A 16,554-nucleotide genomic window follows, 5' to 3' on the forward strand; every position below is an offset into this window, starting at 1 on the left:
CTGGACGGGGAGATGGCTGCCCATCAATACATGAGATATTTCAGACAATCCTCTTGATAATCCTGGGAGGGAGAAGTCTGAGCAGCTATCACTGAGCCCGTTTTCCAGAGAAAAATGAGGTCATTTGTTTTTCCTAAACCCATATGGGAGGCTAAGTGTCAGGGCCAGGGCCCAAACTCTGGTTATGTGTCTCTGAAACCCCAGATCCTTCTCCCATGGCAGCAAAGAGGACACAGGAGAACTCACAGGAGAAGCAGGGGCCTTTATTAGGGTCTGGCAGATGTAGTGGAGGTGAAACCCCAGGCCTGGGCCTAGGAAAAGGCAGAGGAGAGGCAGAGGCCCCTAGAGCAGAGGCTAGCCCCCCCAACACCTCTACCTGGCAAGCCCTCCCCTACCCCAGGTTCCTCACTCCAGCCTGCCCCTGCCCCTGGGAACACAGAGCACCAAGAACTGCCAAGAAGGACCCTCTAGGGCCACAGCTTGGAGGGAAGCACAGGATCCAGGTGGCTGTCTCCCTAACATGAGAGATCAGGAAAGCTCAATGTCCCTCCCCCCCCCCAAAAGGATGAAGTGGGGAAGCTCCTCTGTCCCCCAGAAGAGAACGAACATGTTCTCTGTAGTGGGGAGAGGGAGTTGGGCTTGGCCTCTAAGCAGGACCTACCTAGAAAGGCCAGAGGTGAGGCCCCCATTGGAATTTCCCAGACGCTACACCTTCACGCTTGAAGTCTCCCCTTTCCCTTCCCATCGGTTCTGGGGAGCAGCTCAGAGTCTGGGCCGGAGTGACTGATGGGCAGAGGAGATCTACTCCAAAGACATCTGTGGGTTTTGGAGTGGGGGTTTCCCCGACACCAAATTCAACTATGTACACAGGCAGCAGCCCCAGCGGCAGGGGAGCAGCTGCGAAGGGCTAGTAAGAGTAGCCACCCTTGGGGCCAAAGGGCTGGGCAGGGCCAGCCAGCTCTGGGAGGTAGGCGGGGCTCTCGTCCAAGTGGGATAAAGGGACTGTGTCTTCCTCACTGACCGGCCGGTCAAACTCAGCCTTGAGAGCTGGACGCTGATTATCTGGGAAGGCCAGAGAGAAGAGGGCCTCGGGCTCGCACACAAACTTGTACACGTAACGCTCGCCAGCCACCTGTAGGGGGAGAGGGCTGGGTCAATGTAGGGGTGGAAAAGCAGCCCCCCCGCAGGCCCAGGCAGATGTGTGGGTTCCTCCTGCTGCTTTGTTTAAGAAGATGCCTCCCTTCACAGTTCTTTTCCATTACTGCTCATCACTTTTTTGAGAGAGGAAAATCTTAGGGTTGTCCATAATTTCTGGACTTCTGACTGGTTCATTATCTGCTCCTTCAAACTTGCTGAGAGATGCTCTCCTACCCGCAGCACCTTCCCACAGCCACTGCCCCCAACTCCTGTGTCTTTTTTTTTCTTTTTGGCTGCACCTCACAGGATACAGAACTTCCCCAACCAGGGATCAAACCCACCCCCACTACAGTGGAAGTGCAGAGTCTTAGCCACTGGGCCACCAGGGAAGCCCACACCCACCCTGTCCTTGGACCCTTAACCCCTGACCTTCTGCATGATGCCTTTCTCGTAGTAGTATCGGAGTGAGCGACTCAGTTTGTCGTAATTCATAGCTGGCCGGTTCTTCTGGATACCCCAGAGCCTGGCAACCTGGGGACAGGGGATAGTTGGGGGATGGCCAGGGCAGCTCAGCAGAGGAAATATGGGGGGCAGGTCAGAAAGAGTACTTGAGATTCTTGGAGCACATGCTCAGCTGGCCCTGCAGCTAAGCACCAGCCTGCAGACCCCAGTTTGGCAGGAATTCAGGTTAAATAAAGCAGCAGTGCTGGTGAAAGCACATGTCACCAGTTCCCAGGGTTTATCTCCAGCCCCCAGCGCTGTTGGGAGGAGGGGTGGAGACATCTGAGAGGCCCACCTCCTCAGGCTCAATTAGTTTGAACTCCATCCCCCGGCCGGTCCAGGCAATGAAGTGGGCATTCGTCGGGTCATCGAGCAGGGCCACCAGAAACTGCCACAGCTGCAAGGCACCCCGGCGCTGGTAGGGTGGTCCCTCTCGGAAGGCTCCCATCCCTTCCTGCTTGATGTCTCCTGAGGAACATAGACAAAGAGGTGGAGGGCTTGTGCCTCTGGTGGCCCAAGCAACCCCGTCCCCTCTCCCCAGGGGTCTCTCCAGCCCCTTTCCCATGAAATGTGATTCCTGGGGGGACACAGAGGGCTCGAGCAGTCACTTCTCTGACCTTCAAACTTCTCAGGGACGACACAGACATCATCTGGGAATGGTCGCAGAGGTTTCTCATAGCCATAGCCTTGAGGAGGAAGTGTGGGGGTCATTCAGATCTGAGGGCTCGCTGATACGAGACCCCAGAGAGTCCAGAGGGACTCCTGGCCAGGAACCCCTACCCCACAGCAGGACTCTGTCCTCCCACTTGGAGGGGTTGGCAGGGGAGGAAGAGGGGGCTGCCTTACCCACGGTTCTGTCACCTGGAGAGGGCCCAGAGAAACCCTCTGTGTGAAGGTACATTGAGGCATACCCAGGGACATCTGGGGGGAGGAGAAAGAAGGGAGATGTTGGAGGTAGCTGGGGTTGGGGCGGCAGTCCCCACACATTCAAGAACATGCCAGCCTGCCTTCTAGTTCTTTCCCCAGAGGCCCGCCTACCCCCAGGTCCCAGGGGTTGGGGTGGGGGAGTTCACCCAGAGGGACTGTCAGGCTCGAAGCCCTCAGCTTGAGGGCTGGGCCAGACGGCCTGGATGGCAGCAGCTGAGGCCCGGCAAAGCTGCTCCACAAGGCCCCGGATTCCAGGAGCAGCTGTTTCCTGTGAGTTTAGAGGGGAGGAGGAGGGTAGAGATGAACCTCCGGGGAAAGGGTTCGGTGTCCCAGGCTAAGATTCCCCTGGAATGGGCTGACGTCCGGTCAGCAGAGCAGGTTCCAGCCCAGTGCGGGTGTGAGGGAGGGAGGAAAGGGGTGTGGGGGCAGGGAGAAGAAACACATATGTATCTATTTGTGGAAAAGGCAGTGGGCACACCCGGCCGGGCCCTCTGTTTCTAGCTCTGACAGTAAAACAGTCCACTCTATTTCATTCCATTCCACAGGATTGACACCCCACCTGGAGGACACTGTGGTGCAGCCAGCCTGTCAAGTGCCAGCCCCTTCCTGCCCTACCCCCTTCACTCCCACTTATGAATGAGATGGTGAAACCTGACACCTCCGGGAGGAGGCGGGAGGGTGGGCTCATTGGAGCCTCCATTTTGTGAATGGAATTCCTGACTCCATTCAGAGGAAGCTGAAGGGGGAGGGGCAGGAGTTCAAGGGCATGTAACTGGAGCTCCTCCGGTCTGCCTCCTTTGAAGGTCAGCGAACAAGAGCGTCTCCCTGCTACTTCCTCCTCACTGCAGGGACAGGGCTCAGGCGTAGGGCTCTGGGCTGGAGGAGAGGGGCTCCCTTCAGGTTCTGATTCAGGCAGCCTGGGGGATTTGGGGCTCATGCCTCTACCTCTAAAAGACTGACACCAGGAAAAGGGAAATTCAAACACTCTAGGCAGCTCTGAGCCTAATCTAGACTCTGAAATTTTTTTTCTCTAATGCAAGTTGGCAGATAAACTCAAATTTGGAGCTGCTAACAATGTTAATTAACTTGGGGCTTCCCTGGTGGCTCAGATTTTAAAGAAACTGCCCGCAATGCAGGAGACCTGGGTTCAAACCCACACCTGGGTCCGAAGATCCCCTGAAGGAGGACATGGCAACCCACTCCAGTATTCTTGCCTTGGGAAATCCCATGGACAGAGGAGCCTGGTGGGCTACAATCCATGGGATCACAAAGAGTTGGACACTACTGAGTGACTAACACACACGAATGACAATGTTAACAGGAGACAAGATTTCTTGGGCCTTTCCCTGGCTGCTTGGGCTTTTGAGCAGTAGCTGTTGTTTATGAACACCGTGGCTGAGTGCATCTCATTTCCATCAACAACCAAGTGGAACTAGAATTTAAAGTAGTCCCTACTTCCAGTCCCCAGCTCTGGCCAGGATGGTGGGTTGTTTCAACTAGGAGGCTCAAACAGGATGTGGAAACCACACCTGAACCCTGCCTTCCAATTGGGAAGTGTGAGCCTGGCTAGTTCAAGTTCATGTTCTCTTCGTTCAAATCCCTTTGTATTTCTTAAGCTTCTGTGGGGCAGGGACCAATGACACGTCCTATTCATCTGTGTCTGCCAACTGCACACACTCATGCTCCTGGCATAGTACTTCCATCCCAGTAGGTATGGAAGCCCCCAAACACCCGTTAAATAGAAATGGGAAGAAATGCCTTAACTTTCCTATCAAGTCACGAGCTATCTGAAGGCAAGGACCTGCACATCTCACTTATTTCTTATCTAAATATAAATCTGCTGATTGAAAAGGGACAGCTCTTTTTGAATCTATGAAAAGAAGTTGTAGGTGCATGGGTTGAATATATGAACTAGTAAAAGGATAGGAAGGGGAGACATGTGTTTAACGGCACTGTCCACTCGATCACATGCCACCCCACCCGACAATCCCCTTGAAACTCCTCTATCCCCTTCCCGGGAGCGTCTCTTACCTGAGTCGTAGGAGAAGTCCGTCTGCTCCTGTTTGATCACCACCCCCGCCCCTGGGTACCTGTGCCCACTGACTCCACCCTGGCCCACTGCTGGCTGGCCGGCCTGTTCATACAGGGGGTCAAGGTATTCCTGCTTGAAGCTCTGCTGAGGGTAGGGTGGGCAGGGCTCCGACAGCTGGTGTTGGTAGGGGGCAGGGAGGGGTTCACGGCCCGCTCCCTGAGAGGGTGTGAAGGAGTGGCAGACATCCAGGGGCTGCTGGAAGATGGAGCTGCGTGTGGTTGGATGGAGAAAGAAGAGAAGAGAATATTAAAAGTAGTCCTCCAACCTTGAGGGATAGGATGGGGAGGGAGGTGGGAGGGGGGTTCAAGATGGGGGACACATGTACACTCATCGCTGATTCATGCCAATGTATGGCAAAAACCACTACCATATTGTAAAGTAATTAGCCTCCAATTAAAATAATTAAAAAATAAAAGAAGGCCTCCTTGTGCCTGCTGCTCTCAGAGCTTACAGAGTGTGGGGGGCGGGGGTGAAGGAAGGGGCAGGGAGAGGTCAATACCCTCACCTTTCCCGATGCCAGGTCTCTTAAGGGCCAGTGAAGAACACTCAAGAGCAAAACTGGTGAGATGCGGCTCTCCTTGTCTCCTTACCTGTGCTCCCCGAGGTACCCGTGGCCAGGGTGGGGCTGGGAGGTGCTGGAGGATCTCAGGAAATTCCGTTGTTCTGCCCGGGGAAAGGCCTGCAGGGGCGACTGTCCAGGGGCACCAGGGGCAGGGGACTTGATGGCGATTTGTCTAGGGGGGTCATAGGCACTGGAGGTGAGGGGAAGGGAGACAGGGGTGAGGGGGCAGGGAAGCTGGGCAAGCATCTTTGAACCCTTCATTCCCTGGGAAGTCAGGTCACAGGGATTATGGGAGAAGACAGGGTGTCAGGGTGCCAGACTCTGCCCCAAATCAACTTTTTTTTCTTTCTTAATCCTAAAGCCAGGTGTAATTTTGAAAACAACCCTCCCCAGCCCACAGCAACTGGGCAGGGTCAGACAGTGGCTTCTCCAGTGGAAATACCCTGCTCTTTTTAATATTTTGGCCACAACGCGAGCCATGTGGGTGGGGGGGTCTTAGTTCTCCAACCAGGGATGGAATCTGCACCACTGGAAGTGCAGCCTGAACCACTGGACCACCAGGGAAGCCCCTGCCCTGGTCTTAATATACATCCCTTGAACCCGTTGATTTTTCATCCTAACTACTCAGGAAATCCTGAGCTATATTACCCTATTACCGGACCTCAGAAATCCTTTTTATTGTCTAATACGCATCTTAAATGCTGCCACTGCTCACCAGGTGCCCATCCCCAACCCTCCATCCAACCCTTCCTTCCCCAGGGCGGGGCTAGGGCTCACCTGGAATAAAGGCACTGCTCGCCATGGTGATAGGGGAGTGGGGGCTTCCTGCTGCAGGACAGGGCCGGGTCTGTGCGAGGACTCTGGGGCTCCTTCTTGATCCTGGTGGTGGGGCTGTGGAAAGCTACTGTGGGGGTTGGGGGAGGCAGAGCGAGGCCAGAGAATGTCACAGGAGAGGCAGGAAGAGCTTCTGCTGCCTTCTGACATCTGCTCGTTAACCATCAGTTGGATGCTGGTATAGCCTCATCCCCCTTCTCTGGGTCACAATTGTCAGAAGAATCATAGACACTTCTAAGAACAGTCCGGCTATTTATATTATGTCTCGTTTTATACTTTTGGCTCATGTCCAGTATGAACCAAAGAAACTCTAAAGTTCAACATTTAGTGCAACCCCAACCCACCCCCACCCTGCCCAAAACACCTTTGTAGGAGCAAGCACATCCAACCAAAGGCCTGTGGTTTTCCTGACATCCTGGAAAATTCCAAGGGAGAGAATGTTTTCTTATTTGGGGCTATAAAGCATCTTTCTTTTTCTGGTTAAGGTTGGATATTAGCCCACTTGCATGTCAGCTGACTAGCATCATACACACACTCCTAATTATCCGTGAAGAACACTGGCCTTTCCTGTGGCCCCTGCTGGGTCCGCCAACTCCAGCCACCAAGCCGAGCATTAAAGAGTTGGTTTCAAGACTGCAAGTGTGAGTCAAAACCCACAATCTACTGCTCTGTTGTGGATTATTTGTGCTCTGCTTCATTTCATTGGTTAAGACCGTTGAAAGCTAAGTATCAGACATTAAAGCAGGGTTTCTCAACAGTAGCACCAGTGACATTTGGGCCACATAATTCTTTGTCATGGGGGCTGTCCTGAGCATCCCAGGATGTTAGCAGCCTCCCTGGTTCTATCCATTAGATGCCAACAGCACTGCACCCTCAGCTGTTAACAACCCCAAATGTCAACAGACATTGGTCTCCTGAGGTGCCAAGTCATCCCTACTTGTGCACAAGTAACTCAGAATGGCAGAACTGGCCCCCACTGCACTGGTCCAAGCCCCTCGTTTCAGAAATAAGGAAAGGATCAGAGAGGTGAAGCGTCTGCTCCAAGGTCACACAGCTAGAATGGGCAAGCCCCGACATGCACTAAAGTTTTCATCTCCCAGTTACTGCTGGGCCTTTTGAGTCCAAACCCAAGAATGGGGAGCTCTGCCCTTCACCCTTTTTTCAGAGAACAGAACAAGTTGATCTTTTGTGATCCTCTATCCCTATGACTCATTTCCTGCCCTCCCCTACTCCCCATCCCCTCTACCCAGGGCCCTCTACTCACAGTTTTCCGAATGGAAATCAGGAACAAATTGCTCATCACTGTCCGGTACCTGAGCTGCAGAGAGAGGTCAGAGGTGAGTCTGGGCTGGGGGCCCTCGATGGCAGCCCTGGCAGATTCCATTATTGCAACCCTGCAGATTAGCACCAGCCAGAAGGGGCAAACAGCTTTCCTAGGACTGAAAGTAACTCCACCCAGGTCCTAGCACCCTCCCTCTCGGGGCTCCCTTAACACCCTGGAGGGAAGGCTGCAGTTCTCAGAACCCGTCTGAGCAGATTCCAGAGTTGTGTCTTAGGTGCTTTGTCTTTTTGCCCTCCATTTTTCTCAAGTGAAGATAACCCAGCCCCTCAGAGTTTACAGAGTTCCCTCAAAGCAGAGTCACATCTGGGATGGGCAGGCATGACAAGGAATGAGAGTCTGTGGACTTAGAATCACATGGGAAGATTCTTAATCTGGGCAGGGCCCAGAACTTCCCAGGTGAAAGGTAGAAATCTAGAGCCTGGGAAAGGAGATGGAATAGAAGGAAAAGACTGGTTCAAGGAGGTGATAAGAGTATGACAATGGGAGAGGAGGAGGCTGGGGTCACAGGCGGTCATGGTGCTTTATCCCTTTGATGTGCAACTAGGAGAGAGAAGGGCTTCCTAAACTGGAACTCTGAGGAGCACTCCCAGGGTGCCAGTGTGGGTGGAGCTGGGTTTGGGGATTAGGCAGGAAAACTAAAATAGCACAACAGCTCATCCGTGGCCCCCAGACTGGATATCCGGGCTCTGATTTCTAGTTCTTATTCTGGCCTCGCCAACTCCTTCAGGTGGGATCCAGCTGAGTACCTCTGCTGACCTGAGAATCTTTGCCCACTTTTTGCCCCTTTCTCAGAAATAAATAGATCACAGCAGGAAGGGAAAGGGTAGACACCAAGAAGGACTTCCTGATAGTCTGGGAAGACAGTGGCTTGAAAGTAAGGCAATGGAACCCACAGAAACAGGTCTTTCGTCCCCTGTAGGCTGCTCTCAGTGGGCAATGGGAAAGCTCATGGATAAAATGACAGGAGAGTTGGAAATGGCTGGTAAAGGTGAGGGATACAAGGAGATGGCTGGAGAACACTGTCACTCGTCCCAGTCTATACAAAACACACCCTAATCTCTATGGCTTCCCTCCTGGGCCAAGGCTCCACTATCTTCCTTGGATTTCAGCCATGACCTCAGATCAGAACTCCCTACTTCTACTCTCCACATGGCTGTCAGAGGGATCTTTTATAACAGAAATCCAATCACTTCTCTCCCTTGCTTAAAGCATGAACCCCAAACTCGTTGCCCTTGGCCTCCGTGGCCCCGAAAGTTCTGGCCCTTGCTTGTTTCTCTGACCTGCCTCTCCTTGCCTGTTACCCTCCAGAGCTCTGGTCTCCTTTTGGGTCCTGATCAGCTTGACCCCTCTTCCCCACATCCTGGCCTGTTGTTTTCTGGCCTCTGAAGTGTTAGCTCACTTTGCCCTTTAGAGGCCTTCTCTGACCACCCAAACTGAACTGGTCCCTCCTGGCTCTTGATCACATCCCTATTTTATTTTTTCCCAAGCACATAAGAAATGCTTTCACTTCTTGAAAGCATTAATTTAATTTATGCATATGTAATTTATGTGTAATTTATCATCCATCTATTCTACAAAGAAGTTAAGCTTGCTGAGGACAGGGGATTTATCTGTCTTGTTTGTCTGACTCCCAAGCACCCCTGAAACAGAGTCCCATTCAGAATAGACACTCAATACATTATTTGTAGACTATATGAATAAACATACAATGACCCCTGTCCTCAGGCCAGTGGGAGCAACAGGGGCCTGGGAGCAAGAATTAAGGAGATCCTAATCAACCAGCCCTTCCTTCCCCTTGAGGGCCCCCTCTCCACCACCAGGTAATATTAGAGGCAGGTCCTCCAGGGAAAACACATCTCACAAAGGATGCTTAAGGCTGTGATCAATTGCTTGGCAGGTGGATTCTTTATCAACTTGCTTTAAGACATCAGAGGTGTCAAGTGCTTTAAAATACACATTTATCAAGGGGAGGGATAAATTGTGAATATAAGATTAACAGATGCACACTATCATTTATAAAATAAACAGCAAGGATTTACTGTGTACCACAGGGAAGTCTATTCAATATCTTGTAATAATCTATAAGGAAAAAAAAAAAGAATATAGGTATAGACACACATGTTTATATGTATAATCAAATCATTTTGCTGTACACCTGAAACCTAACACAATATTGTAAAGCAACTATACTTCAATAAGAAACAATAAAAGAAAATACACATTTATAGATGGGTGACTTCTTGACAGAGGGAACCCAACGGCTGAAGGGTTTAAGAATCAGGAGACCCCCAGCCCCTAAAGAACTTATGGAAGAAAAATCAGCACAGAACAATTCTGAAGTGATCAAATAGATCAGTAGGGCATGAAATCCCTTGGCAAAAACAAACAAAAAACCAACACAGTACATCTTTTTAGGAGCGCAACTAGGGTACAAAGGCAACCGTTCCCAAACTGGCCCCAATCAAGAAGCCTGGGACATTCTTAGAAACAGATTCCCAGGCCCCACCCTTGGAAAGTCATTCCAAAGGCCCAGGGTGGGGGTATGTATCTGTCTATCTATCTATATTTTTTTTTGGCCACACTGTGTGGCAGGCATATGGAATCTTAGTTTCCCAACCAGGGATCGAACCCTCACCTCCTGTATTAGAAGCTCAGTCAACCACTGGACCACCAGGGAAGTCACAGGCACCTGTATTTTAACACACGCCCCTGGTAGCCCCTAAGAACAGGCAGGTTTGGAAAACTGGATAAAAGGAAGGATGCAAAACCTCAACTGCCCAGGTGGGTAAGACCCAAGCCCATCTTTGCTGTGCCCTTTGGCACAACCATAGGTGAGAGCCCCCCAGACGGGCAGAATGGGGGTGACAGGAGCAAAATGAACACTATTTCCCTCCCTGCTACCTGGGCAAGAAGGGTCCCCAGGGTGGGAGAGGTCAGCACATGGGGGAGGCTGACGCACTCTGGGCCCCCTCTGGGGCTTCATTAACTGCCAGTTTCCATTGAGGTAATGGGCTGGGGGCATCTCCTGCTGGCGTCACAAGCCAGGTCACATGATGGTAGAGAACCCTGGGGTCATCTTGACTTTCCTGTTGGCTCAGGCCTGAAAGTTTGACCAGAACCCCCAATCCCCAAGGAGTCCAGGAGGCCACCCCCAGCACCCTGGTAATACCTCAAAAGAGGTGGTGCTGTCCTCATCCCAGGCCAGGAGAGATCAGCCAAGGCAAGAATGGGCTGTGGTGTGAACCCTAATGCCTGCCTGGCCCCTCCCCAGAGCGCCAGCTCCTCCCAGAAGGGCAGGACAGGGCTGCCCTCCATCGCTCAGAGACTGTCAAGGATGGAAACAGGAACACAGAGCCTCGTGTTCCTGGAGAGCAGGAGAATTTCTAATGACCATGTTTGGTCTCGAGTGTCAGCCACTCTTTATTTATTTGTTGACTTGGCTGAGCTTAGGCTGCCAAGCCAGTGTGCCAGGGTCTGCCCCCAACTCCATCCTGGCACCAAGGTGGAGTTTATCTGCCTGGGGACATGGCAGAGGATTAAGGAGGAGACAAGAAAGGTGCCAAGCCAGCATAATGCCCAGAAAGAGAATTTTAGGGAACATCCCTCCAATGGGAGGGGAGTCAGTAGAAAAGGGGCTTAGGGGCTTCCCACCTAGGCTCCAGGAGAACAGGTAGGTGCAAACAGCCAAGTAGCGAAGCCCATCCCAAGTAAACCACCCACCTATACAATATATACTCCATCACCTTCTCCCTCTCCGAAGGTCCAATTACAGGGCAGAGGGGCCTCTTAAGGAGCCCCAGTGGAAATGGGGGGAGGCATCCCCCGGAGCTTCTCCTCCATTTTGTCACCACTGGCCTCTCCCCCTTACCCCGCCCCGACCCTGGCAGCATCCTGGAAGGAACCAGTTCTCTATGGAGGGGACATTTGTCCCCAAGAGCCTTCTGGAAGGGGAGGAGACAGAAAGATATAGAAGGAGGCATTGTAGCTAGGGAAGACCAGAGGAGGGAATTAACCCCATCTCTTCTCACAGACAGGCTGAGCCCCAGCGTGCACACACATGGATTCACACACACCCAACTGCCTTTTACTTCACGGCTTTACACGGGTGAAACACATCCACATGGGATCTCTTTTTGGATTTACAAATGCGAACAGGGAAAACCAAAGGACGAGGGGGCTGCAGATCTCAGAGGAAGACTTGGGACCGATGGTTCTTATGCAAGGGTTAGGCGCAGACCCACCCCTTTTAGAATCTCATAGGAGCTATGGATCCTTCTCTTAGAAATATTCACATTCCTTTGTGTATGTTGCATCCTCATCGATTTTATACACATATCGGAGGGCTCAAGGACCCCTACAACCTCTCCACAGAGCTTGTGGGAATCCATAGACCCCGTATGGACTCCTGCCTCATACAAAGAACATACATGACCCAGAGTCAATGTTCCTTATCACCAAGAAACCAAAGTCATTGCCTCTGAGGGTTCCAGAGGGCTCCCCACAAACCCGGAAAGGAACCCTTGACCAGAAGCACATCTTTGACAATAACCAGACGCAGCTTGGGCTCAGCCGGTCTGAGCCTGGGGTTTCCCTGCAGTAGCCCGGTTCTTTCTCCAGCAATTCAGCAGATTCCCAGGCACCCCGAAAATAGGCACACCTTCTTAGCCTCACATCACCCCACCCCTCTCTCCATCTAGAAAACCCCCAATCCAAAGATGTCTGAGCTGCCTCCACAGACCCCCGTTCACCCTCACCCTCTATGTTGCCTGGACACCAGATACTGAACCCAAAACCACCTCCGCCAGAATCCAACCTGGTGTCCCCCTAATTCTTCACAGCCCCACCCACACTTCAAGGACCCACGGCTTCAATCCAAATTGGGGCTTTAGGGAGAAATCAAGCTCCGGCCCCCAGTCCTACGCACCCCACCGCTGGCAAGTTTCCAAAGGAACTAGTCCCTCCCTGCCACCCCAAAGCTCCCTCTGGGCTGCAGGGGTCACTGACCTGGTGGGAAGAGGCAGGAGAGGAGGCTGGGGTGGTGCTGGGACGGTGCAGGGGGACAGGGCCCCGGCAGCTGCATCTGTCTCCGCAGAGAGAGCGAGAAGGAGCAATCGGCCACAGCATCCCCCCCTCAGGCCTGGCCATCCATCGCCAGCTGGGAACCTGAGCTGCTCCCTCAGAAGGAAGGAGAGGGAACCAAGGAGATCCCAGCGCCTCCCCCACCACCCAACCTGCGTCTTGCAATCCCCACCCCCACCTCCCCACCCACTGGATTTAAATGTACAGGGACTTCCAGGGCAGCAGCGTGAAACACACACTGGCTGTCACGCTGACACATGCAGATAGACACAAGTACAATTTCTAGACCCCTACAGCCAAGGGGTGGGGCTTCCAAGGTTGACAGAAGATGAGAATGTTTTTCTCCCCTTCCCATTCCAAACCCTGCTGCTTCCGAAACGCCAACGTCTGAGCCTACCCCTAGATCACAAGCCCCAGGAGCTGCCCACTTAGGGGAGCCTAGGGACCCTCAGCTGGACAGACAGGAGCCTGGCAAGCCAGACAGAAATCAGGCGTTAGGAAAGGAAGTCTTTGAGAGACCCTGGAAACTGACACCACTGCGTTCTTTTAGCTCCAGCTCAGCTCCGGAACCTTGAGCGGAGGATGGGCAGGATGGGCAGACTGGGCATAACTCTGCTTGTAATTCACAGCTGGGCACACAGGGCTTGCAGAATCAGGAAAGACGGCCACAATCTCCCTAGAGCCCCTAGATCTCTCCAGCACCCATGAGGACGTTGAGCCTTGAATTCCAAAATGTCTGAGTGCTTGCTCCATGCTAGTCATTTTGCTAACGTATATATTTAGGGGGATACCACAGCGGTCACAATAGATCTAGTCTGTCTAGTCAGGGGTCTTTCCCTTTTACTCCAGGCTTTTAAAGATGGTTCTAGAGGAGCTGGGTTTGAGTTTTAAGAAGTCATTCAAGAGACACAGGTGGAGGGATGGGGAGAGCTCAAAAAAGAGAAAAGCCCTTAAGAAGGGGTTCCTAGTGCTGTGGTTTCTTGGGTTTCAGTGTTACAGTGAAGGGACCCTCAGATGGGGGTATTAACCCTTCCCTCTCAGAGACTGTCTCAACACCAAAAGCCACCTACCTGCAGACCTGCTAGTGACACCCTTGGGCTCTACCCAAATACACCAAGGGATCCCACTAGGAGACCTTCTAGAACACACCTCCCTACTCAGAGGCCCAGCTACTGACCCCACTCCAGCCAGCTCGCAGCTTACCCCCTCCACCATCACCCCTGACTCCCGCCCCCAGCAAACTGGAGGAGCAATTTGCCTACGGAAGGAGGAGGGAGGATCGGCTGCCATTAGAATTACAATCAAGGCAATTTGGGGGAGAAGCCCTGGGCTGCTTTGCCAAAGTAATGCAAAAAAAGAAAAAAAAAAAAAAGAATTATTTAAACTTGTTGACCTTTGGCTCAGACAGTAAATCGTTTGGTGCTGGGGGTTGGGAAGAAGAGAAACCAAGGGGGTAAAAATGAATGTTTTGGCAATTCCAGAAGATAGGTAACAAATGAATTGCTCCTTCTCTTTCTCCCTTTTCTTACACTCACTCCCCCGCCCCAAAACCCTAACACACACCTCAGCCTGGGGGCTGGTGCCAAACAAACTTTGCAAATGAAAATTTCAACCAGGAAAACGGGCCTGGGGCCAAGTTCCATTCAAATAAGCAAATACCCCACACAATGGTCTGATTCATCCCCAGGCCTAGTTACACAAGCCTGGCTCTGGGCAGAGAAAATAAATATCAATATAAGTATCCACACAGGGCACTGGAAAGAGTGGAAAGGCAGGATACTTGGGGAAGGGGCCTTGCAGAGGCCCTGGAGGCCAGCAAGAGAGGAAGTGAGCTAGGCTGGAATACTAGGGGTAGACAGCATCGCCCACCCCAATAATAGAAAAGGTCACAAAACTACTCACCTTCAGCGAGCCACGTCTCCTGGAAGTGACTTAGATCCTGGAAGAGATCTGAGGGGGTGAATAATGGAATGGAGAAGGTGAGGTGGAGGTGGCGGGGAGAGAGTGGGGAACCCTAAGGAGCCCAGTGACCTCCCCCTTGGGGGTTGGGGGAGAATGAACAGAGTCCCTTGGAGGGCAATTTTTTTTGGCGGGGTAAGGGCGAAGGCTCCAGGTTCAGCCCTCAGGATGTGTGAGGTGGGCAGGGTCGCGTTTTGTCTCGCTGTCTCTTTACCTTCGGAGTCGGGGGGCGGCAGGGAGCCCGGGTCCATGAGCTTCCCCTGTGGGACGGTCAGAGCTTCGCGCAAGCTCCCATTTCCGGGCGATTTCTGCGGGGAAGGGGAAGAATGCCCCCGAGTCACCCTGAGGCCGCCTGGTCTGGGGGGCGGGGCTGGGGTCCCGGGGTGACTCAGGGGCGGGCAGCCCTGGACCCCGCTAGGGCCGCGGGGTGGGTTGGGGCGGGTGCAGGGAGGGGGCGGGCGTGGAGGCCGGCGCGGCGCTCACGCTGCAGAAGGTGTAGGGCACTTGCTGGTCCAAGTATCCGCCTTTCATCCTCCGCTCCATCCGGCCGCTCCCTCCGGCCACACGGCCCGGGCCCCGCGCGGGGGCAGAGACCTGGGGGCGGGGGGGCTGCGTTCGCACACCGTCTGGGGAAGGCAGCGAGGTGGGGGTGGGTAAGGGCGGCAGGGAGGGGCAGTCCCGAGGCTCCGGGTCCGACGGCAAAACTTCTCCGACTCACTCAGGCGATGGGGAGGTTTCCGCCTGCAGAGCTTAGCGCCGCCACACTGCCCTCCCGCCAAAGGAGGTCCCACCTGCTCCTGGGAACCAGGGTCGCCGTTTCGGCTGCTTTCTGCAGCCCTGCTTTGCCCAGACTTGGTTACATAAGACGTGTGTGTGTGTGTGTGTGTGTGTGTGTGTGTGTGTGTGTGTGTGTGTCTGTATGCGCGCGCGCGAGTGTGCGCTCGCGCGCGGAGGAGCAGGCGAGGCGCGCACCATTTCGCACGCCCACAACTCAGGCGCCCCCTCCAACCCTGAATCCCAGCGCCTCCCACCCCCTGCCCTGGAATCTGCGGAGGCGGCGGTGAGAGTGTGGTGAGTGTTGGATGCGACGCTGGGAATCACACTCTCCCTCCCTCTCCCTCCCGTAGCCTCACCTGAGGCCCGGGCGTCTGTACTGGAGCCGCGAGGGGTCCCGAGCATCCCCCCTGGGTTGCACCGAGGGCCGCGGGGCTAGGCCGGAGCTAGGCGACCCCGGCCCCGGGTCCCTAGCGCACCGGCTTGTTTTCCGGGCGCCGCCGACAGTTGTGAGCCCGGGGGAGCCTCTGATTGGTGCATTTCCTTCGCCTCTGCCTTGGCTCTATCTACCCCCCACCCCGCTCCCTTTGTTTCATTGACTTTTGTGAATGAAACCCCAGGGCCCGGCACGCCCGCCAATCCCGAGACTCGCCCTGCCGAGCCGGGGGGGCGGAGTTTCCCAGCAGCGGGGGCCAATGAGAACTCAGGGGTTGGCTCCCGGTTTCATTCACTGCTTGGGCTCCCATTCATAAAAAAATAAACTCCTTGCGGCCGGAGTTCATTCATAAAGAGCTGAGAGAAAACGAGGGAAGCCAAGGACCCGACGGCTTCTCTGTGGGACTCGGTGGTGACCCTGATGCTCTGCTAACTCCTCCGGCTGGCGTCTGCACACGTCTCTGTGCATCCGCGTGTACGTGGGAGTGTGAATGTATCTGTGTGTGCGCCCTGGGGGGAGGCGAGCGGACTTGCATGCCCAGAGGAACAATAATAACGAGCATTTATGAAGCTCTCTGCTTCCACGTGCTCATTTCATTCCCATAAGCTGGCGAAGGGGTTCTATTGTTTCCATTTTACAGAGACTGAAAATGAAAATTCAGAGAGGGGCGGTGGCTTGGCCACTCGGGGCGTCTGGAGTTTGCAGCCCCCACCCTCTACATTTTCCGGTATAGCCCTTTGAGGCCACAATTAAATGAATTAAAGGTATATGACAACAACTGATACACAGTAGGCGCTCAATAAATGTAAGCTGGCACAGAATCCAGGCTTTTCCTCAAGGGTCTGTTCTTTGCAGAGCTGTTCTGTGACCCACTTTCTATTGATTGAAGCAGAAACTAGAAGCCCGGCTTG

At 53.5% G+C, this 16,554-nt stretch overlaps 1 protein-coding gene across 6 annotated transcripts; it reads right to left on the reverse strand.

The window, feature by feature from the left end:
• Positions 1-242: 242 nt before the first annotated feature.
• Positions 243-15,787, reverse strand: ETV4 (ETS variant transcription factor 4). 6 transcript variants are annotated; one of them, XM_061391973.1, is made up of 13 exons: positions 15,567-15,787; positions 14,917-15,027; positions 14,648-14,741; positions 14,377-14,424; positions 7,318-7,371; positions 5,997-6,123; positions 5,248-5,409; positions 4,597-4,865; positions 2,485-2,559; positions 2,256-2,324; positions 1,934-2,106; positions 1,567-1,668; positions 243-1,132 (listed from the first exon to the last, which is right to left on the reverse strand). In XM_061391973.1, exons 2-13 carry the CDS (start codon positions 14,974-14,976, stop codon positions 908-910), a joined length of 1,458 nt encoding a protein of 485 aa, XP_061247957.1. In that variant the 5' UTR covers positions 14,977-15,027; positions 15,567-15,787; the 3' UTR covers positions 243-907. The 6 variants fall into 6 exon arrangements, with proteins under 6 accessions (XP_061247957.1, XP_061247956.1, XP_061247955.1 ...); XM_061391972.1 differs by having other exon boundaries at positions 5,248-5,391; positions 14,917-15,059; XM_061391971.1 differs by having other exon boundaries at positions 14,917-15,059.
• Between the last annotated feature and the right edge of the window lie 767 nt (positions 15,788-16,554).

The sequence above is a fragment of the Bos javanicus genome, chromosome 19, assembly GCF_032452875.1.
Source record: "Bos javanicus breed banteng chromosome 19, ARS-OSU_banteng_1.0, whole genome shotgun sequence".
Taxonomy (NCBI): domain Eukaryota; kingdom Metazoa; phylum Chordata; class Mammalia; order Artiodactyla; family Bovidae; genus Bos; species Bos javanicus.